The sequence below is a fragment of the Macaca thibetana genome, chromosome 7, assembly GCF_024542745.1.
Source record: "Macaca thibetana thibetana isolate TM-01 chromosome 7, ASM2454274v1, whole genome shotgun sequence".
In the NCBI taxonomy this organism is placed as follows: Eukaryota; Metazoa; Chordata; class Mammalia; order Primates; family Cercopithecidae; genus Macaca; species Macaca thibetana.
The window spans coordinates 100288580-100310587 of NC_065584.1; the positions used below are offsets into that span (position 1 = coordinate 100288580).

Genomic DNA, 22008 nt, shown 5'->3' on the forward strand with positions numbered 1-22008 from the left:
CCAAGAACAAGGTGTCCCTCAATCTGTGCCCTACACGCCTCACTTGCCTCACCATAGTCCCTGAGCTCTAAAATGCTCTGAAGGAACCCATCCGTGCTGCCTATCAGAAGAAAAGGAATCAATACCCATGCAATTTTCTAAGTAAATAGCAAAAGCTGGAATGGTAGAATGTTAGTTGCCTGCCCCAACATCCATTCTTCTCTCCTTCCTTAGTAACAGAACCAGAATTTACCTGGGGCAGCAATTCACCCAGCCTCACCAGCAGCTGACAGCATGTGAGCCACGGTGCTGTGAAGAGAGCCAGGAAGAGCTCTTGAAGGAGTGAGGGGCAATGCCTTCTTTGTTCCTCCTCCACCACACTGTCTGAAATGTGCCATCAGGGGCCAGGCGCAGTGGCTCACGCCTGTGATCCCAGCACTCTGAGAGGCCGAGATGGACGGATCACCTGAAGTCAGGAATTTGAGACCAGCCTGGCCAACATGGTGAAACCCTGTCTCTACTAAAAATACAAAATTAGCCGGGCATGGTGGCACATGCCTGTAATCCCAGCTACTGGGGAGGCTGAGGTAGAAGAATTGCTTCAACCCATGAAGTGGAGGTTGTGGTGAGCCAAGATCGCGCCATTGCACTCCAGCCTGGGTGACGAGCAAATCTCCACCTCCAAAAAAAAAAAAAAAAAAAAAAAAGTGCCATCAGGGTGGGAGCTCTAGTAGCAGCCATCCTGGCCCTGAGAATAAGGTCCACCCTTAGTGGTGGGGGAGCGCCCTGGGCCGGAGAAGCCTGGGGCCCTGCTCACTGTGCAGATCTGCTATGCCTGCCCCATACTGCCCACCTCTGAACCTCATTCATGCAGGAAATGCCAACCTTATTTAAGCCATTAATTTTGGGCTTTTCTCTTATAAGACCCTGCAGATAAGCTTACCAAATAGAGGGGTCAGCAGAAATTTAGAGAGACTTAAAGATGGGGTATCAAAAGCCTGCCAAAGAACAAAGCTAACTGGACTGATTCCGTACATGGCATGGTTTAACAAAAACACAAAAACTAGGGCAATACCTCAAACTCTAAGAAAAGCCTCCAGGTTTCTTCCCACTTCTGGACACCTTCGAAGAGTTCCTTGTGAACTTCATAGTAGTTTTTTAACTGCACAATCTCAGCATCGTGGAGCTGCAGCAGATTTTCTGTGTAGTCCTCTGCAAAATATAGGCCCAGTAGTTTAAAACAATTCCTCTAGTGTTTAGTATCCAATTTTACAAATCATCCATTCCCTAAAATGGAAATAGATTCTTTCCTTATAGTAAACTGATACAGGAAGAGGCATGTGTGTGTGTGTGTAATAGATACATAGTGGTTAATAAAAAACCAGTTTTGTCACAATCGGCCTGAGGGACTAGGGCCTAAGAGACTAGGATAGAGACTAAAATAATGTCAAAAATCTGCATCATCTCTTGCCTTGTCTTCGGTTTCTTTCATATTCTTCTTTTCTGTCTTGCCCAGCCAGTAGAGGGGTGGATCACAGAAAATGTGCAAAAACATCTGTTGAATTTAGTTGGGATAGCTTCATCTTTATATTCAGTTCAGTTCAGACTAGAAATCCACTGGGCTCCAGGAGTCAAGCTCCTTTTGGCCCAAACATAGGCTCTGGCATTTACCACTGTATGTCTCTGGGTTAAGTTACTCAGTATTTATGTGCTTTAGTATCCTTAGCTCTTGACATGAGGATTCTGTGAAATAATATTAAGGGTTTGACACTGCACCTGCAAAAAGTAAGCACCTGATAAAAACTTAAGCTTCACAGCTAGAAGCTACACTGACATATTGCTTCAGAAAGCAAGAGACGAGTATTTCCCAATAATATTTGCAAATACTTTTTCATACAGGAATGGCAATTATGCTAAATGTCTTGAAAAGGTGGCTTTATCTGTTCAGAAGAGGAAATACTTCCTGTTGAATGTCTGGATGTCTTAAAAACTAGTGAGCAGGCCACAGGAAGACCACACTTTTGACTGGGTGTGGTGGCCCAACACTTTGGGAGGCCGAGGTAGGAGGACTGTTTGAGCCTAGGAATTTGAGACCAGGTTGGGCAACAGAGTAAGACCTGTCTCCAAACAAACAAACAAACAAACCAAAGACCTCACTCCTGTACTAACCAGCATAGAAAGGGGCAAAAGCTTGTCTCTGCTCCTGGCTATAAAAGCACTGGTCCCAGTACTGAACCAGCTCCACTCGAATTGCCTCAATCACTTTCTTCATGTTTTGCATTTTCAGTTCTTCCAACCGATCCACTTCTAATTGCAGCTGAAAGAAAGAAACTTGTTAAAGGTGGCTGTCATACTTTTATATTCACTAAAGTTTGCAAAAGTTCCCTCCCTTTTAAGTAAAATTATAATGCAAAGCCACAAAGGTGTTATAAATCAATATATATATTTTTTTGAGACACAGCCTCACTCTCTCGCCCAGACTGGAGTGCAGTGGCACGACCTTGGCTCACTACACCCCTCCGCCTCCCAGGCTCAAGCGATTCTCCTGTCTCAGCCTCCCAAGTAGCTGGGATTACAGGCATGTGCCACTACCGCCTGGCTAATTTTTGTATTTTTAGTAGATACAGGGTTTCGCCATGTTATCCAGGCTGGTCTCAAACTCCTGATCTCAAATGATTCACCCACCTCAGCCTCCCAAAGTGCTGGGATTAGAGGCATGAACCACTGCGCCAGGCCAAATCAACAGTCTTTATGACTAACACAGAAGTGCTAAGAGAAGACTCTGACCCAGTACCCATTGAGTTTCTTACCGCTTTCCGGACCTTGGCCTTTGACCCAGACATAATGGTGGCCACAGCTTCTCTTTCTTCTTCAGGTATTTGCAACCTGTCCCAGAGCTCTCGGATTTGAGCACGCAGCCCCTCACACACTGCTTCATTTTGTGATTTCCGCATTTCCAGCTACAGCACAGAAAGCCAGTGTCACTCACAGCAAAGCAGCAACAGAGGCTAGCCCTCTGGCCTCCTGCAAAGAAACGTCTGGACCCACAGGTAGAGGAGGCACTTTCATGAGAACTCAAAGTAGCATGTTTTCATGCCTCCTAAACACAAGCTGTAAGGCTGTCAGGATCTCGGACTCCAAGAATTAGCATTCAAATTTAGAACTGAAAACAATTTTAATTAAACACTAATCTAATTCAAATGACTAATGTTATTTCATCTATAATTTCATTTTCTTGGAGCTACATATAAAGCTTTTTTAACTAGTAAACAAAAATCAAGGTTGTATATCATATATTACTATCCTTATCTTCCCTCATTCTCTCATCTTACATTGTCTCCTTATTTAAGACTGAAGAAACAGCTGTCAGTTTTTTTCAAACTATATACTACGGAGATCCTAGGGCATAATTTGAGAAGACAGTACCTGCCGTAGCAACTTTTGTAGTGTTGCAATATTCTCCAAAGACAAACAAAAGGCATCTTCGTCTTCACACACCACATCTCTTTCAAAGCTTGTGTCTGGGGTGTGGTCTAATTCTTCCATACACAGTATGATCTGTCTCTTTATACTGACAAACTCCTCACGCCTAGAAGCCTTTAAAACAAAGCAATTACAAGATACCTAGAGGAAAACCAAAGTGGTTTTTAGGAAGTACAAATGTAGGCAGTGTACCTTTGTTTCCCTCAAAGTTGTCACATGTTGCCTGAACTGGTTCAGCTCCTCTAAGCTGGGCACTGAGGCACTGTCAATATCGTAGCGGGGCATACAAAGAATTTCACACAGTTCTTGATCTTGCTCTTGAAGTAGCTTCAGTTCCTGTTTTCTCTCCTTTTTCTGTTTTCGCATCAATTCCACCTGGGTGCGCAAATCTTTTTCTAGTTGCAAGATGGTTGTCTCTCCTTCTTCCTGAATAAGACAATGTACCACTGTTACAAGATTCCAAGTGAATTCCTTCAAAGGAAGAGAAGGATAACATAAGAAGGCTTGGATGACAGACTTTAAGTTAAACTTACAAGTAAGTCAACTCATGGTCAACAGAATATGGCATAAAGAGGGTTTCCAAAGGAAGGTCCCAGTGAGGAAAGGTGAATAGGGTACTTTTTCCTCCAATTTTAAAACTTGTGGTAGAATACATCTAACATAGGCCGGGCGTGGTGGCTCAAGCCTGTAATCCCAGCACTTTGGGAGGCCGAGACGGGCGGATCACCAGGTCAGGAGATTGAGACCATCCTGGCTAACACGGTGAAACCCCATCTCTAATAAAAAAAATACAAAAAACTAGCCAGGTGAGGTGGCAGGTGCCTGTAGTCCCAGCTACTTGGGAGGCTGAGGCAGGAGAATGGCGTGAACCAGGGCGGCAGAGCTTGCAGTGAGCCCAGATCGCGCCACTGCACTCCAGCCTGGGCGATAGAGCGAGACTCCGTCTCAAAAAAAAAAAAAAAGCATACATATAACATAAAATTTATCATCTTAACCATTAAGTGTACAGTTCAGTGGTATTAAGTACAGTCATACTGCTGTGCAATCATGACCATCACCTCCAAAAGTCATTTCCTCTTGCAAAAGTGAAACTTCATACTCAAACAATAAGTCCCCATTTTTTTCCTTTCTCCAAGCCTGGCAACCACCATTCTACCTTTTCTCTCTATGATTAGACTACTCCAGGCACTAGGCACTTTTATAAAAAGTGTAAGTTGGCAGCCAGGCACGGTGGCTGACACCTATAATCCCAGCACTTTGGGAGGCACGGTGGCTCACACCTATAATCCCAGCACTTTGGGATTACGAGGTCAGCAGTTGGAGACCAGCCTGGCCAACATGGTGAAACCCTCTCTTTACTAAAAATAGAAAAATTAGCCAGGCATGGTGACGGGCACCTGTAATCCCAGCTACTTGGGAGGCTAAGGCAGGAGAATTGCTTGAACCCGGGAGGCGGAGGTTGCAGTGAGCCGAGACTGCACCGTTGCATTCCAGCCTGGGCAACACAGCGAGACTCTATCTCTAAATAAATAAATAAATAAATGCGTAAATTGGCTGGAAAGCTTCCTTTGGGTTAGCTGTAGGGTGGCATGCCTAGCTCATATCTAAATACTCACCCTGCTAATCCTATGAACATCGTCTCACCTTACCAACAAAAACCCTTCTGGTAGTCTCTGCTCTGCTCCTAATTGGTTAACAAGAAAAAAAAAGTGGCATTTTTTATAGGACATAAAAATTTTTCCTATATGTCCTATAAATTTACACAATTTCATTTAACATTGTGAACTAGGAATATCAGGCAACTTAAGGGAGATGTATCATCGTACACCTCACTTCTCGCCCAATTTCACATTGAATGTGAAAAAAGAAAGAGAAACTATGTCCAAAATCAATTATATTTATGAAATTTATGTTGACTCCAGGAAGCTCCACTTCATGTTCTCTTCTGCCTGATTGCTCTTGGCTACCAGGTATGAATTATCCTTTGCCCTTTAAAGGCGGTCTCCCTCCTAAGCTAACTCCAAATAGATACCCAGGCAGGTCTTCCTGTAACAGGAAGAGGGACCTGAGAACCTTATGGATGTACTCATTATCTTTCCAAGCTCCACATCTGTCTGAATTTTTATGATCCTGGCACTGTTTTTACTGGTTCTAAGCAGAGATTTTTCAGGACCCCATCTGTTATTCATTTCATCCTTTCTGGTGTCCTCACTCAAGTCCCTGACTGCAGTGGACCATAATATAGCCACTTCTCAGCTCCATACCCAGATGGATGTCATGGCATGCTCTGAACTGGACTATGCACTCCCAATATTCCAGCTTTTGAGACATTTCTTCTGAAGTAGCTATTTTGGCTGGTTCAGTGGTATGCAGCTTCTGGGTATGATAAAACCCACAAAGATTTGTTTTTTTCGTAGTATTCCTTTTTATCATTACTTTGTTCCTGTTTTCATTTTCTTTCAGAGAAAGAACAGTGCAGCACCATCTATGCCTACCTTTTTCTCAGAGTTTATTAAAAAAAATTAATATTCCCTACAAAGCAAAACTATGGTAAACAGCAGCTTCTTTTTGATCATCTATTAGTTGTTTCACCTCTTACCAGGGCAACTCTCTACAGAGGTGAGAATTACTCTGCTGGGCCTAATTACGCCCAGCATGTTTTCCCCACTTCTCATGTCTAGCTCCATCCCTATGAGGAAGCCTTCCATCTGCAGGCCCAAGTCAACGCTACTTCCTAAATCTCAGGCCTCAGACAGATCCCCAGAGACCCTGTGGGCTGCCACGGACCTGAAATGGCTCAACACGTAACTCGCTGCACAGCGTGCTCAGCTCTTTTTGACAGACGGATATGCTTTTGATGAGTCTTTCCTTCAGGCTTTCCTCTTCAGCAATCATCATATCCAGGAGTTCCTACAAGAGGGAAGACAGTCCGTAATGGGGCAATGGAGAAAAAAGCCTCCCAACACCAATACCAAACTCCTCAAATTTCTTTTTTCCTTTTTTTTTTGAGACGGAGTCTCACTCTGTTGCCCAGGCTGAAGTGCAATGGCACGTTCTCGGCTCACTGCAACCTCCACCTCCTAGGTTCAATAGATTCTCCTGTCTCAGCCTGCCGAGTAGCTGGGATTACAGGTGCTCACCACCATGCCTGGCTAATTTTTGTATTTTTAGTAGACATGGAGTTTCACCATGTTGATCAGGCTGGTCTTGAACTCCTGACCTCAAGCAATCCACATGCCTCGGCCTCCCAAAGTGCTGGGATTACAGGCGTGAGGCACCGCGCCCAGCCTCCTCAAATTTCAAGAAGGGACTTCAAAACCAAACCAAACCAAACAGGAAGAGCCTGTGCCATCCCAATGCCGATGATCACATGTCCCTTCTGCATGCTATCTCGGGTGAGACACCAACATCCTTACCCAGGTCCAATGCAGAGACCAGTACTATTCAACCCACCTTGATATGCTTCTTTACCACCTCAGTTCTTTGTAACCGCTGGTCCTCTGGAATCCCAATTAGCTCCCATATTTCTCGAAGGTGATTTAGGGCTTTCTGCAGACATACTATGGACTCCTCCGCCAGCACCTCACTGAAAACCAAAACCTAAGACCTGTTAGTTACATCAATCACAGCCTCCGGACTAAAAGCACTATTTTCAAGAACTGAAAAGACTGGCTTCTCCGTGGCCTCGAGAAAAAAACAAATTAAAAACAGGCATTCAGCTTAATTCACCTTTAACCACTCCCCATCCCTTTTCCTACCAAATACCACTAGCAATGCAAGATTTCATATCATATTACATCATGAAGCTCAACCTTCTGGACTTTCAACAATGATCTACCTATGGAAGTATAATACAGAATTATAAATACTTTTACTAAAGAAAAACCAGACAAAAATGTTGGTAAAATAAACTAACACAAGAACTTGCTGGTAAGAAACTCCTACAAAAATATCTGGCAATTTATTACTATTTTTGGGGGTTTTTTTGTATTTTTTTTTTTTTTGACACAGCGTCTTGCTCTGTCGCCTAGGCTGGAGTGCAGTGGTGCGATTTTGGCTCACTGCAACTTCCACCTTTTGCATTCAAATGATTCTCCTGACTTAGCCCCCGAATAGGTGGGACTACAGGCACGCGCTACCACGCCCAACTAATTTTTGTATTTTTAGTAGAGATGGGGTTTTGCCATGTTGGCCAGGCGGGTCTCGAATTCCCAGCCTCAAGTGATCCTCCCTCCTTAGCCTCCCAAAGTGCTAGGATTACATACGTGAGCCACCGTGCCTGGCCTTTTTATTTTATTTATTTTTTCGTTCTTCTTCTTCTTCTTCTTTTTTTTTTTTGAGACAGAGTGTCACTCTGTTGCCCTGGCTAGAGTGCAGTGGCATGATCTCAGCTCACTGCAACCTCCACCTGGCAGGTTCAAGTGATTCTCCTGCTTCAGCCTACCAAGTAGCTCAGATCACAGGCATGCGCCACCACGCCCAGCTAATTTTTGTATTTTTACAAAAACACAAAAACCTACTCGCCTTGGCCTCCCAAAGTGCTGGGATTACAGGCAAGAGCCACTGCGCCCAGCCTAGTATTCTTAAATTACAACTAGCAGCTCAAAGAATGGCTAAAGTTAAAAAGCCGTTGAGATGGGGTTTTACCATGTTGGCCATGCTGGTCTCGAACTCCTGACCCCAAGTGATCCACCTGCCTCGGCCTCCCAAAGTGCTGGGATTACAGGCATGAGCCACCTCGCCCAGCCTATTCTTCTTAAATTACAACTAGCAGCTCAAAGAATGGCTAAAGTTAAAAAGACAACATTAAGTGTTGGTGAGTATATAGAAAAGTGAGAACTTTCATATGCTGATGGCATAGTGTAAATTGGTACAACTATTTTAAAAACTGTTGGCAGTCTATCTACTAAAGCTGAACTCAGCAGTTCTACCTCTACATACATACCTAGCAGAAATGAACACATACCTTCACCAAAGACACATATGAGAATGGTTAGAGAAGCACTACTCATATTATGGAAACAGAAACAGCCTAGATGTCTATCAACAGAACGAATAGTACATTCCTACCGTGCAATAATACAGCAATGAAAATGAACAAACTGGCTGGGTGCAGTGGCTCACACCTATAATTCCAGCACTCTGGGAGGCCAAGGGGAACGGATCACTTGAGGTTAGGAGTTTGAGACCAGCCTGGCCAACATGGGGAAACCCCGTCTCTACTAAAAACACAAAAAAATTAGCTGGGTGTGGTGGTGCGCCTGTAATCCCAGCTACTGGGGAGGCTGAAGCAGGAGAATCACTTGAACCCGGGAAGTGGGGTTTGCAGTGAGCCGAGGTTGCAGTGAGCAAAGACCGTACCGCTGAACTCCAGCTTGGGCAACAGAGTGAAACTGTCTCAAAAAAGGAAATGAACACACTACACATGACATGGAAAGCCATTATTATTTTTCTATTTTATTTATTTATTTTTAAATTTTACCTTTTTGGGGTGATGAAATAGTTCTAGATCTTGATGGTGATTATATAACAGTATACAATTGAAACTACCTGTAAAGTGAGTCCGTTTTACTGTGTATGAATTATACCTCAAATCTTTTCATTTTTTTAATGAAGTCAAACAACTTAAAAAAAAGTTGTAAGGGGAAGAGGAAGAAAAAAAAAACACTTTAGGTTGAGCAAAAGCCACCAGATACACAAGTGTGTATCACTATGTGATTCCATTGACATAAAGTTCAAAAACAGGCAAAACTGGTCAGGCGTGGTAGTTCACGCCTATATTCCTAGCACCTTGCAAGGCCGAGGCAGGAGGATTGGTTGAGCCCAGGAGTTTGAGATCATTCTGGGCAACAGTGAGACTCTGTGTCTATCAAAAAAAAAAAAAAAAAAAATTAGCTGGGCGCAGTGGCATATGCCTATAGTCCCAGCTACTCAGGAGGCTGAGGTGGGAGGATTGCTTGAGCATGGGAGGATGAGGCTGCCGTGAGCTGTGATCACTGTACTCCAGCCCGAGCAACAAAGCAACATCCTATCTCAAAAATGAAAACAAACAAAAAATCAGGCCAAACTAATCTATGCTTTCAGAAGTCAGGATAGTGGCTCTTTTGGCTCAGAGGAGGCAGTGACTGGTAGAGGGCTTCTGGGTTGCTGCTTACACAGGTGCATCAACTGTGAAAAATTCACTGAGTTTACACTTGATTTCTGTATGTTTCTGAATGTATGTTATTCTTCAGTTACCAAAAGCTTATTTTAACAAAAAATTATTTATCTAAAATACAAATTTAACTGGCTTCTGTATCTTTTAAGAAAAGTTTACTTTAAAAATTAGAACCATTAGTCTGATTTACAGAACATTTAAAGAATAGAAATTTTTCTCCCTTTTCTTAGATATAACAGGACAACTAAGACTGCCCTGGCACCAGAGAAACTGCAATCTAGATGTTCTCTGCTTCCAGTCAGCTGAGAAGCCTGCAGCAAATCACTTAAACACTTAGCTGTTTGTGTGCAGTCCACACCCAATTGGAGCTAGAGACTTTCATTAGCCCCTTTCTGTCTCAGAGCTTTCGGTGGTTCTACAAGTCACCAGCCTAGATCTCTAACAATGTGTCTCTCCAAAGCTGGTAATACATTCACATCCAAAATATCTCCAGCCACGAAATCCCAGTTTAGAGGTTGCCTGTTCTTGTTGAAGAAACATTTCTACACAAGTACCTGTTGCCTATACCAGATGGCCATACCAAGACCCAAATACTGACAAATGTTTAAAAGAATTTACTGTACTCCCTTCACTTTAGAAATGTTAACGGTTCAAGTCCAACAGAAAAAGAAAAAAAGAAATGTTAACAGTAAGGCATTTATTTAACATAATCTCAACTAAAGTCCAACTAAAGAGCTTCCCCAGGCAAACACTCCTTTTGCACTTCATTTTGAAGACACAAGAATGCACAAGTAAAAATCCTAATACTAGCATTTTGTTAAAAATAACTTTTAAGATCCAATCTGTGGCCAATATTCGATCTGGATGCAAAACCCTGGCTTCCAGACAGGCCAGCCGGGGGCACTGTTCTGAAGGTCATTACTTAAGTATACCAGTCTCCTCAATCTGACAGACCTACCCCTGCCCAGCCAATCTCCACAGAACAGCTAGTTGTTCATAACAACAAATCTCATCAGCTCCCTGCTTAACTACTCCCCTTCAAAGGTCCCATTGCCCTCAGTAAATAGTTCAACCACCTTCCGTGGAAAGGCCTTCTAAACCTCTCTCCGAGTTTGCTAATCTCTGCCACTTGTCACTCCCCAAGTTTCCAGCCAACTGAACTTCCTGGGCATTCCCTGAACAGTGCCCCTCAATAAACCACATGCAGCCCTCATTTTCTGATGCCACCGTGCTTTGTACGTTCAGTTCCTTCTATCTGCCACCACCTCCTCTGGAGACCTGTGGACTTGTCACTCACTTGCCATTTTCCCCCCAGGCCCCTAGTAGACCATAAACTCAAGGGCAAGGACCACCACGTCTTATTCATCTTCATTTTACCACACCCTAACGCATAGTAGTTGTTCAATAGATGTAAAATGAATGGCCCTGAATTCCTGCCAAAGGGTCCTATGCTCCTAACCTACCTAACCTAATAGAGGTATTATGTATTCTAGGATCCTGATGAAGGTTTACAAGCAGGGCTGCCTATCTCTGTAACATATCTACAAGGTAAAGTGATCATTTTCCTGAATAAAAAAATCTAGCACAATAGGCAGAGAATCTGAATAGACATTTCTCCAAAGAAGATATACAAATGGCCAATAAGCACATAAAAAGATGCTCAATGTTAGTCATTAGGGAAATGCAAATCAAAACCACTTCACAGCCAACAGGATGGCTATAATAAAAAAATATATATATAGCAACAAGTATTGGTGAGAATCTAGAGAAACTAGAACCCTCAAACACTGCTCGTGGGAATGCAAGACAGTGCAGCCTCTTTGGAAAGCAGTCTGGTAGTTCCTCAGTTGTTTTTTTGTTTTTTGAGACAGGGCCTCACTGTCACCTGGGCTGGAGTGCAGTGGTGTGATCATAGCTCACTGCAGCTTCAAGGTCCCTGGCTCAAGCAATTCTCCCGCCTTAGTCTCCCAAGTAGCTGGGACCACAGACGTGCTATCATGGTTGGTTAATTTTCGTTTTTTTTTTTTTTTTTTTTAAAGATTTGCCATGTTGCTCAGGCTGGTCTTGAACTTCTGGGCCCAAGCAATCCTCCCACATTAGCCTCCCAAAGTGTTGGGATTACAGACATGAGCCATTGCACCCAGCCCCTCAGTTTAATGGAGTTCATACAACCCAGCAATTTTATTACTGGGTATTTATCAAAAATAAATGAAAACACATTTATACGAAAACTACACAAATGTTTATAGCAGCATTACTTACAATAGCCAAAAAGTCAAAACAAAACAAAACAAAAGGCCATCAATTTATGAATGGGTAAATAAAATGTAGTATATAGCCATACAATGGAATATTATTTGGCAATAAACCTTGAAAATATTATGCCAAGTCAAAGAAGCAAGTCACAAAAGACCACAACAGCTATGGTTCCGTTTATATGATATATCCAGAATAGGTAAAAAGTAGATTTGAGGTTTGTATGTTTTTTTTGAGACATCTTTCACCTAGGCTGGAGTGCAGTAACATGATCATGGCTCACTGCAGCCTCAACCTTCTAGGCTCAGGTGATTCTCCCACCTCAGCTTCCAGAGTAGCTGGGACTGCAGATGTGAGCCACCACACCCAGCTAACTTAAACAAAAAAAAATTTCTTTTAGGCCAGGCACGGTGGCTTACGCCTGTAATTCCAGCACTTTGGGAGGCCAAGACCGGTGGATCACGAAGTCAGGAGTTTGACACCAGCCTGGCCAATATGGTGAAACCCCATCTCTACTAAAAATACAAAAATTAGCTGGGTGTGGTGGTGGGCACCTGTAATCCTAGCTACTCGGGAGGCTGAGGCAGGAGAATCGCTTGAATCCAGGGGGAAGAGGTTGCAGTGAGCCGAGATCGCGTCACTGTACTCCAGCCTGGGTGACAGAGTGAGACTCCATCTCAAAAAAAAAAAAAAAAAAAAAAAATTTTTTTTTGTAGAGGCAGAGTCTCCCAAGCTGTTCTTGAACTCCTGGGCTCAAGTAGTCCTCCCACCTTGGGCTCCCAAAGTGCTGCAATTATAGGTGTGCACCACCTTGCCTAGCCAAAAAGTAGATTTGTAGTTGGGGGTGGGGAGAATTTGGACCATGGAGTGAAAGGGGATTGACCGCTAATGGGATTTTAAAGGGGTGATAAAAATGTTCTAAAATTGATTGCAGTGATGATTACACAACTCTGAATATTCTGAAAATCACTGAATTATACACTTTAAGTACATTGTATGGTATGTGGATTATATCTCAAAGCTGTTATTAAAAACATCTCGGCACATAATCTGAAATTTTTTTGATTTGTGACTTAATTGAAAAACTTACAGATTTTTACTATGGCTGGGCGTGGTGGCTCACGTTGTGTAATCCCAGCACTTTGGGAGGCCAAGGCAGGCTGATCACCTGAGATCAGGAGCTAGAGATCAGCCTGGCCAACATGTGAAACCCCATCTCTACTAAAAACATAAAAATTAGCCGGGTGTTGTGGTGGGTGCCTGTAATCTCAGATACTCAGGAGGCTGAGGCAGGAGAATCACTTGAACCCGGTGAACCCAGGAGGCAGAGGTTGCAGTAAGCTGAGATCGTGCCATTGCACTCCAGCCTGGGCGACAGAGCAAGACTGTCTTAAAAAAAAAAAGAAAGAAAGAAAGAAAGAAAACTTTACTAATATATAACACATTTTATTTGGCCTGTTGGAAATGGGTGTTTGGTAATTCCAAACACCCATTATTATTATTCTAGTTAGAGACAGTTCCTGTAAGAGGATCATTTTCAAAGAATTAAAAACTAACATTTCTCACTCTTCCTAACATTCAAATTGTACTGAACTTAATTTTTTTTTTTTTTTTTTTTTTTTTTGAGACGGAGTCTTGCTCTGTAGCCCGGGCTGGAGTGCAGTGGCCGGATCTCAGCTCACTGCAAGCTCCGCCTCTCGGGTTTAGGCCATTCTCCTGCCTCAGCCTTCGGAGTAGCTGGGACTACAGGCGCCCGCCACCTCGCCCGGCTAGTTTTTTTGTATTTTTAGTAGAGACGGGGTTTCACGGTGTTAGCCAGGATGGTCTCGATCTCCTGACCTCGTGATCCGCCCGTCTCGGCCTCCCAAAGTGCTGGGATTACAGGCTTGAGCCACCGCGCCCGGCCAATTTTTTTTTTTTTAAACTTAAATCTTGTATCATCCTTGACACTTCTTTCTTATATTCCCGCCATTAGCATTATCTACACAAGACAGGCAGAATCTCATTCCTCCTGACCTCTGCTGCTACCACTACCACCCCCACCCTCGTCCAGGTCACTACCACTAACTTTTTGCTGTATGGCAATGGCTTCTTAACTGGTCTCCCTGCTTCAATGCTGGCCTCCTTAAGTCTATTGTCAACACAGGAGCCCCAAGTCCTAATCTTCTACTCAGAACCCTCCAATGACTTGCCATCTCACTCCAAGGAAAAGCCTCTGGCTTTGCAAAGCCCTATGAAGGCCCATTCCATCTGAAAGCCATTTATTTTGACCTCAGTGCTCATTCTATTCCTGTCACAGAGACCTCCTTGCTCTTTCTGGAACATACCAGGCACTATCCCCGCTTAGGGCACTTGGATATGCTGATTACCTAGATCTCTTTTCCCCCATGCTGCATGGCTTCACCCTTTTCCTCCTTAGGTCTTTGCTCAGAGATCACCTTCTCAGGGAGGCCTTTCCTGACCCATCTCTTTAAAACCACAACCCCACTTCCTACACCTTCAGTACTTCTTATCCCCTTTCTCTGCTTGATTTCTCTACATAGCACTTATCACCATTTAAGATTAACTTATTTATTACACTCCTGTTTTGCTATTAGAATACAAACTCTGTGAGGACAGGGATGTCACTTTTGCTCACTGCTATATCCCCACCACTTGGAATGGTTCCTTGTATATAACATTCAAGAATTATTTTTCTTTTCTTTTTTAGTATAGATTATTATTATTTTTTAGAGACAGGGTCTTGCTATGTTGCCCCAGGCTGGTCTTGAACTCCTGGGCCCAAGTCATCCTCCCACCTTGGCCTCCTAAAGTGCTGGGATTACAGGTGTGAGCCACTGTGCCAGGCCCAAGAAGTCTTTTTGAATGAATAATGTGACATTTCAAAAAAGTTGTATGTTCTTAAGATGCTTCAGAGCAATCATTATGAACAATTATCATGATACACTGAAATACTACCTGGCTAAATTGTTTCAGGTAATCCCCTAAAAGGAGCAAGTCTGAGATTTTTTTTAGACTCACTGAAAAACTCAGAGTGCATACAAAGACTACCACTCAAGGACACAAAGGTTGTAGAATGAGTCAGTTTTTCCAGTCTTGAACATAAATCACTGGACTGGAAGAAATCTCAAAGTGGTCCTCTAAATTATTTCCTACCTTCAGGCAGCCTTCACTGATCCACTGCCCTATTTTTTCTTAGCACTCCAGAGAAGGAGCTTTGTTGATCTCCTGTGCAACCTGTTTCGGGGACCGATAACCATAATTAATTCTGGCCAGAGTTTTGTTTGAGCCTCAGAGGTCAAAGCTGCAGTGAGGAATCTCGCCACTGCACTCCAGCCTGGGTGACAGAGTGAGACCCTGTCTCAAAAAAAAAAAAAAAAGTCTAATTATATCCATTAGCCTGGAACCAACACTAAAGGGTAATTTTTTCTCCTGCTTCATTCAATCCCTTGATAGAGGAGATGCCTAAATAATTCATAAACTGTTAATGGACTTTTTTTTTTGAGACAGTCTCACTCTGCCACCCAGGCTGGAATGCAGTGTCGAGATGTCGGCTCATGCAACCTCTGCCTCCCAGGCTCAAGCGATTCTCCTGCTCAGCCTCCTGAGAAGCTGGGGCTACAGGCGCACCACCACGCCCGGCTAATTTTTGTATTTTCAGTTAAGACGGGGTTTCACCATGTTGGCACTCAATTCTCATTATTCTGAGGGCAAGCATTTGAAAAAGACAGATCAGAATCAGTGATCATGAAATGAAGAATCTTACAAAGCCTTAGAACAATCAGTTTCACCAAAAACTACAAATTAACGCTGTATCATCACAATAATTCATCTACAACTTTCAGAAATTAAAGTTAATATTTGGAAGGCACAAGGCTGGTAAGTGTCAGTGTCACTGGTCCGGATTTCAAGTCGGTCAGTCCCTCCCCAACACTGCCTAGGAAGTTATTAAAACGACCGGAAAAGAATTCCATAATCCGTTTCTTAACTTGCAAAGAAACAAAGCTATCTTTCCAATTCAAACAAAACGTTAACACCGCTGGCCAGATATAAAGAAAAACAACGGGCCGGGCGCGGTGGCTCACGCCTGTAATCCCAACACTTTGGGAGGCCAAGGTGGCAGGATCACCTGAAGCCAGGAGTTCGAGACCAGCCTGGCCAACATAGGGAGACCGCATTTCCACAAAAACAAAGAATAAAACAAAACAATGATAAATAAACTTAACAGCTTTAAAGAGAAGCCAGGACCACAGAAGGTTTACGAGTCATCTGCGCCAAGAAGCGGCACCTGAGACGCCGAGGGCGGGGAGGGTGGGGTCCGAGCGCCAGCGCTGACCGCCTGGGTGGAGGCCGACCCGGGCCCCCGGCCTCGCCCGCCCTGCCGCGTCCGGGCACCGGCGCTCGGCTCCCACCCGGGCGTCTGAGCCTGCGGACACCCGCGGCCGCCGGGGAACAGCGCGTCAGGTCTCACCTCCGTCGCGGCCCTCGCACTGGCTCGCCGCCTCCAGACCCTGCCTCTTCGCGCCCCCGGCCTCACTCAGCGCCGACTGCTGTGACGCCCTAGTCCCGGGACCCCGCACGGGCCCCGCACCCCTGAACCCCTGAACCCGAGACGGGCGTCGCTCTCTCCCGCGTCCCCTCGATTTCCCCGCAACCCGCACCTTCTCCTCATGGCAGACGCTCCAAGCAGCCGTCAGTCCAGGTCTAGACCTACTCAACACGGCCACGAGAGCAACAACCACCCGCAAACACCGGCGATCTCACTCCGGGTAGCCGCTCCGTGAGCCGTTGAGCCCCGCAAAATTTCAAACCGCGCCACGGGGCGAAGCCTCGCTGCGATTGGCGTCGCGTCCCGTCGCTCCACGAAAATCCCCGCCCCTCGGGTTGCAGCTCGCGGGTGCGCAGTCGGGGCGGGGACTCGTGAGCCGGGCCCGGGAAGCGCTGGAGCGGGGCGGGGGATGACGTCACTGTCTGTGAGTGGGCGGGCGTGGCCTGCACCTCCCACTTCCCTCGATTGGCTGCAGCCTCAAGGGACTCCCCTCCAGAGTCGGCTACGTCATCGGAGCACCGCCCCGCCCCGCCCCGCCCCGCCCGGCGCAGTTTGTCTTCGAAGTGCGCGGGCCGGGAAGGAGTTGAGAGCACCGCGGCTTTCCGGCTTCCCTGAGTCCCGGCTGCCGGGACCGGGAGCGGGGAGGAATAGGAAAGTTAGAGCCTAGTTTCCCTTGCTCATCCAAGAAGCGAACCTTGGAACCGATCTTTGGTGGGACTTCTCCCCAGATGTAGGAAGCCGTACACTAAGGGGAAGGGAAGGAACATTGAGCCCTGCTTGTGGGCCTGGAACCTTTCAACGCTATTTATCCTATTTAACCTCCACAATCCTGTTATGGCAAGTATTGTCACCATTGCAGAGGAAACTCAAAAAGATTTGAATGATTTGCCCAACTCACCTGATTGGTGAATAAATGCAGATCACCTAGGTGTGGCTTTCTTTCAAATTAGTTTCTAAATTGTTACATGAAAAATTTAAAACTCAAAATAAACATCAAAGTACTTTTGTAGCCTCCTTTCCTCGATGAACATGTTACATCCCTAAATGCTTATATATCACATTTTTTTTCCCAGTGATTCATGGTGGCATAATATCCTGGTGTGTAGCTATCTCGCCCATTCTGCTATTATATTTAGATAATTCAAAATATAAGCCTGGACTGAATATCTTCATACATAAATCTTTGCATCCTGCATTTTCGTATGGCTGATTCCTAGAGGTGTAATTACTGAATGCTCCCTTTATTAATTTGCCTTCTGCACAAAGCCTCACCGGAAAAGTACCCTCCTTTTGTTACCCTCAGCAGGGCTGAATTCTATCATACTTTTAAACATCTTTGCTCATTTTGTAGGTAAAATAATAATACTGGCATTTCCTTGTTTGGCACTTGATTATAACTGAAATTGCACATTTTTCGTGTTTACTGGCCAACTGTAACTTACGTTCATATGCCTTTTCCCTAAAGGTAAAGGATGCTTGTTTGCTTCACCTTCAGAACCATATTTTTCTTATTTTCAGAAAAACTTCATTGCTGCTTTCAATGTTCTTCTTTTTATTTTTTTTAATTGCGATGGAGTCTTGCTCTGTCACCCAGGCTGAAGTGCAGTGGCCCAATCTCGGCTCACTGCACGTCCGCCACCCAGTTCTTGTGCCTCAGCTTCCCAAGTAGCTGGGACTACAGGCACGCACCACCATGCCTGGATAATTTTTTTGTATTTTCAGTAGAGATGGGGTTTTGCCATGTTGGCCAGGCTGGTCTTGAACTCCTGACCTCAGGTGATCCGCCGGCCTCGGCCTCCCAGTGCTGGGATTACAGGCGTGAGCCACCGCGCCTGGCTTCAATGTTCTTTTTAACCTATCAGCAGCATGCCAGATATTCACAGCACAAACTCAGTGGAGGACAGGCACCACTTTTTCAATTTCCTTGCACTCTGTTGATTAACATTGACACCACTAATAGAGTGGATGGCAGCACCACTTTTAAAATTTACTTGCATTCTTTGTTGGTTAAATTAACAGGAGAGCTTTTCAGAAAGCTTCACAAATTTGTGATCTTCATACATGTTCTTAGGGCCAGCATTATTAAGTATCCAGAGATAAGACAATTTTTCTCTCGTCCTTTACACTGAGGTGCTGAGGCTAACAAAGTCACAGAACTGATGCAAAGATATCCATTCAGAGCATAAACGCTGCATGTAAAACACTGTGTAATACGTGTTTATAATATATGACCTTAGCCTGGGCAGTGTGGCAAAACCCTGTCTCTATAAAAAATACAAAAATTAGCCAGGTGTGGTAGTATGAGCCTCTAGTCCCAGCTACTTGGGAGGCTGAGGTGGGAGGATCACTTGAGCCCAGGAGGTCAAGGCTGCAGTGAGGCATGATCATGCCACTGTACTCCAGCCTGGATGACAAAGCAAGACCTTTTCTCAAAAAACAAACAAATAAAAAAACCCCCTATTACAGGGTCATATATTTCTACTTGATGGAAGGGCAATGTTTTGCCACTGTTTAATCTTTTTCTGATGCCACCTATTCTTTCTGCGAACAACAGCCCTGTTGGCAGTGTCTTTGGTCTTGCACACTAGCTTGAAATAACACTCAAAATTCTAGCTAGATGCTTGAGGAATGCCTTTTCCTTGGAATGTATTCTTATACAGAATTATCATTATTTTTATTTACTTATTTATTTATTGAGACAGAGTCTTGCTCTTTTGCCCAGGCTGGAGTCCAGTGGCACGATCTCGGCTCACTGCAACCTCTGCCTCCTGGGTTCAAGTGATTCTCCCACCTCAGCCTCCCGAGTAGCTGGGACTACAGGTGCGCACCTCCACAGCCGGCTAATTTTTATATTTTAGTAGAGACAGAGTTTCACCGTTGGCCAGGCTGGTCTTGAACTCCTGACCTCAAGTGATCTGCCTGCCTCGGCCTCCCAAAGTGCTAGGATTACAGGTGTGAGCCACTGCGCTGGGCCCAGAATGATCCTTATTCTATAGGAAGAATACTTTTGATGATCTAGTAACTCAGGTTTTGATTTTCTTTCTTCCTCTTAGTAAGTGGCAGCACTGTGGAATGGGGAACAGATGGGAGGATGAGCAGCTGGGAGGGACACTCTTACAAAAACCCAGGCAAGAGACAATAAAGACCTCTATCATAGGGATGGTGAGGAGAAGATGAACTAGAGGCATTTAGAAATAAGAACCAATAGGACAAGGGAACCAGCTGAAGGTGGGGCATAGAAAGAAAAAATCTGAGGCCAAGAATACAACTTTTTGCTCATTTGAACAAAGTTTGGGAATACAGGAAGAAGAGCAGATTAAAGGATTCAAGTAGGGACAAGAGCTTCCACTCATGAGTTTATTTTGTACATGCTGAGTTTGAAGTGCCTGTGGAATGACCAGGTAGGACATACTTGTGTGGAGTGAGATGAAAGCTTGAGATCTGGAAGTGGATGACAACAAAGGACAGAGAGAGGGGAGATGTCAGCAAATGGGATCAAAGAACAACCTAAGAGATTGTGGGAGGACAAAGAAAGGGTATTATGGAAGCTGAATACGACAATTTCAAGGAAAGTGTAGTCATCAGTGGGATCAAGTTGGAAGAGGCCTGAAAAGTGGCCACTAACACAGGTGGTTGTAATTCCTTCTTTTTTCTTTTCTTTTTTGAGAGAGGGTCACAGTTTACTGCAGCCTCAACCTCCTGGGCTCAAGGGATCCTCCCACCTCAGCCTCCCCAGTAGCTAGGAATACAGGCGTGTGCCACCACCCTCAGCTAATTTCTTTATTTTTTGTAGAGATGGGGTCTTGCCATGTTATCCAGGCTGGTCTCAAACTCCGGGGTTCAAGCTTTCCTCTTGCCTTGGCCTCCAAAAGTACAGTGATTACAGGCATGAGCCACAGCACCTGGCCTATATTTCATCATTTTTGAAAGGTAAAGAGAGAAGGAGAAAGGCTACTAGCATCAGCAATGAGGAGGGTGCTGGTACATTTATAGGAGCACCGTTTGCTGATGCCTGAAATGGCTCTAATGGCACACAATCTTTCATTCTGCAGTAAGAAACAAAATGCTTAAAATTGAAGTGCCTCCTTAAGTTAAAACAACAAAGTCATTTTCTCAAAAATGTAATGAATCACAACATTTTAGAATTGGAAACGTGCTTGCTGGTCACCTCATCCATCCCCCTCATTTTATGGTTGAGGAAACTCAGGTACAGAATGGTCGAGTGACTTTTACAGGGAAGAACCAGATCAGGCCACTATAAAGTCCAGGCCAAGAAGCATAGGAAGCCCCTGTAGAAAGCTCCAGTGGGCTTTCACTAATAAAGATGGAAGTGCGTGTACAGAACAACAAACATATTACATCTGAGAGCAGAGGCTTTATTTACAATGATATTCAAACAGGATTTAACAAGGGATACCTCTTCCTGCTTGTATCTTAGCAGCATGGGTTGTACTTCATAAACAGAAAAGAGAAATATCCTGGGAGCAGGAAGTGAACTCTCTTCTCAGATATGTTCTCTAAATCCCAACCCGTTCCATGCTCCCGGCTCGTAGCAGGTAGTTGGTAGACACTTGGTTATAACAGCTGGGTGCCAGATGCCTGCCTCCCACTGAGGAATGTGTTCAGGGAAGATGACAATACTGGCCGGGAAAAACATCAGGCTTTCACCTCACTCATAGCCTCCATAAGACGAGCACTGTTTGTGACTGCTGTTGTCAGGAAAATGAACCTGTAGCCTAAGGAGTCAAATGCAGCAGCAGAAGAGACAGCGCAGATCTTAGGCCCCAACGATAACCATAGAGCCCCTCCATTTCCACAGTCCCCATGGGATCAGAGCACCAGTTTATAGACAGAGACGTTGAGTGCCATACCCTTGGGCACCGCTGCTTTCTACGCCTGGTATAACTGGGCTCCCTGCTATAGCAGCCCACAGTAAGGCTATGGCAAGTTGTACTCCGAGGCCAGGAGAAAACTATTCCTATGCAGGACACTTTGCGTGGGTTTTTTTTTTTTTTTTTTTTTTTTCTTTTTTCTTGAGACGGAGTTTTGCTCTTGTTGTCCAGGCTGGAGTGCAATGGCGCCATCTCGGCTCATTGTACCCTCCACCTCCCAGGTTCAAGCAGTTCTCCTACCTCAGCCTCCTGAGTAGCTAGGATTACAGGCACCCACCACCATGCCTTGCTAATTTTTGTATTTTTAATAGAGATGGGGTTTCACCATGTCAGTCAGGCTAGTCTCGAACTCCTAACCTCAGGTGATCTGCCTGCCTCGGCCTCCCAGAGTGTTGAGATTACAGGCATGAGCCACTGCGCCCAGCCAACACTTTGTTGCCCATATACAATGCAGGCCAATTCTCACCTTTCTGCTCTCTCTTACCTTTCTCTCTGCCCAGGAACCGGAGGGCTGAGATCTCAGAGAATGTGCAACCACCCAAGAACACCACTAAGATGAGGCGCAGGGACTCACTGGAAGCCTTGTCTTCCTTGGTCATGTCTGTGAGGATCAGGCCAGATTCAGCTCTTCCCTGACATGCTAGTCCTGAGTGGTGCATCCAGCCCACCTCTCACTGCCAGCCTACCCCACT

General features: G+C 44.7%; 2 protein-coding genes across 13 annotated transcripts in view; both read right to left on the reverse strand.

Annotated features, from left to right (window-relative positions):
* The window catches only part of PRC1 (protein regulator of cytokinesis 1), a 28938-nt gene extending 12156 nt beyond the window's left edge, over positions 1 to 16782 (reverse strand). For 7 of the 8 annotated variants that reach the window (XM_050797619.1, XM_050797616.1, XM_050797617.1 and 4 more), the window contains exons 1-8: positions 16537 to 16743; positions 6916 to 7048; positions 6250 to 6372; positions 3655 to 3888; positions 3406 to 3576; positions 2790 to 2939; positions 2149 to 2296; positions 1055 to 1191 (exon numbers count right to left, since the gene is read on the reverse strand). In XM_050797619.1, coding sequence (XP_050653576.1) covers positions 1055 to 1191; positions 2149 to 2296; positions 2790 to 2939; positions 3406 to 3576; positions 3655 to 3888; positions 6250 to 6372; positions 6916 to 7048; positions 16537 to 16547 — 1107 coding nt within the window. In that variant the 5' untranslated portion in view covers positions 16548 to 16743. Of the gene's footprint in view, positions 1 to 1054; positions 1192 to 2148; positions 2297 to 2789; positions 2940 to 3405; positions 3577 to 3654; positions 3889 to 6249; positions 6373 to 6915; positions 7049 to 16536 lie in introns of all 8 variants that reach the window. The other variant, XM_050797611.1, reaches the window with a different exon arrangement.
* A 3997-nt stretch (positions 16783 to 20779) lies between these two features.
* The window catches only part of VPS33B (VPS33B late endosome and lysosome associated), a 33104-nt gene continuing 31875 nt past the window's right edge, over positions 20780 to 22008 (reverse strand). For all 5 annotated transcript variants that reach the window (XM_050797654.1, XM_050797653.1, XM_050797652.1 and 2 more), the window contains 2 exons: positions 21801 to 21917; positions 20780 to 21160 (listed from right to left, as the gene is read on the reverse strand). In XM_050797654.1, the coding sequence (XP_050653611.1) occupies positions 21081 to 21160; positions 21801 to 21917 (197 nt within the window). In that variant the 3' untranslated portion in view covers positions 20780 to 21080. The remainder of the gene's footprint in view (positions 21161 to 21800; positions 21918 to 22008) is intronic.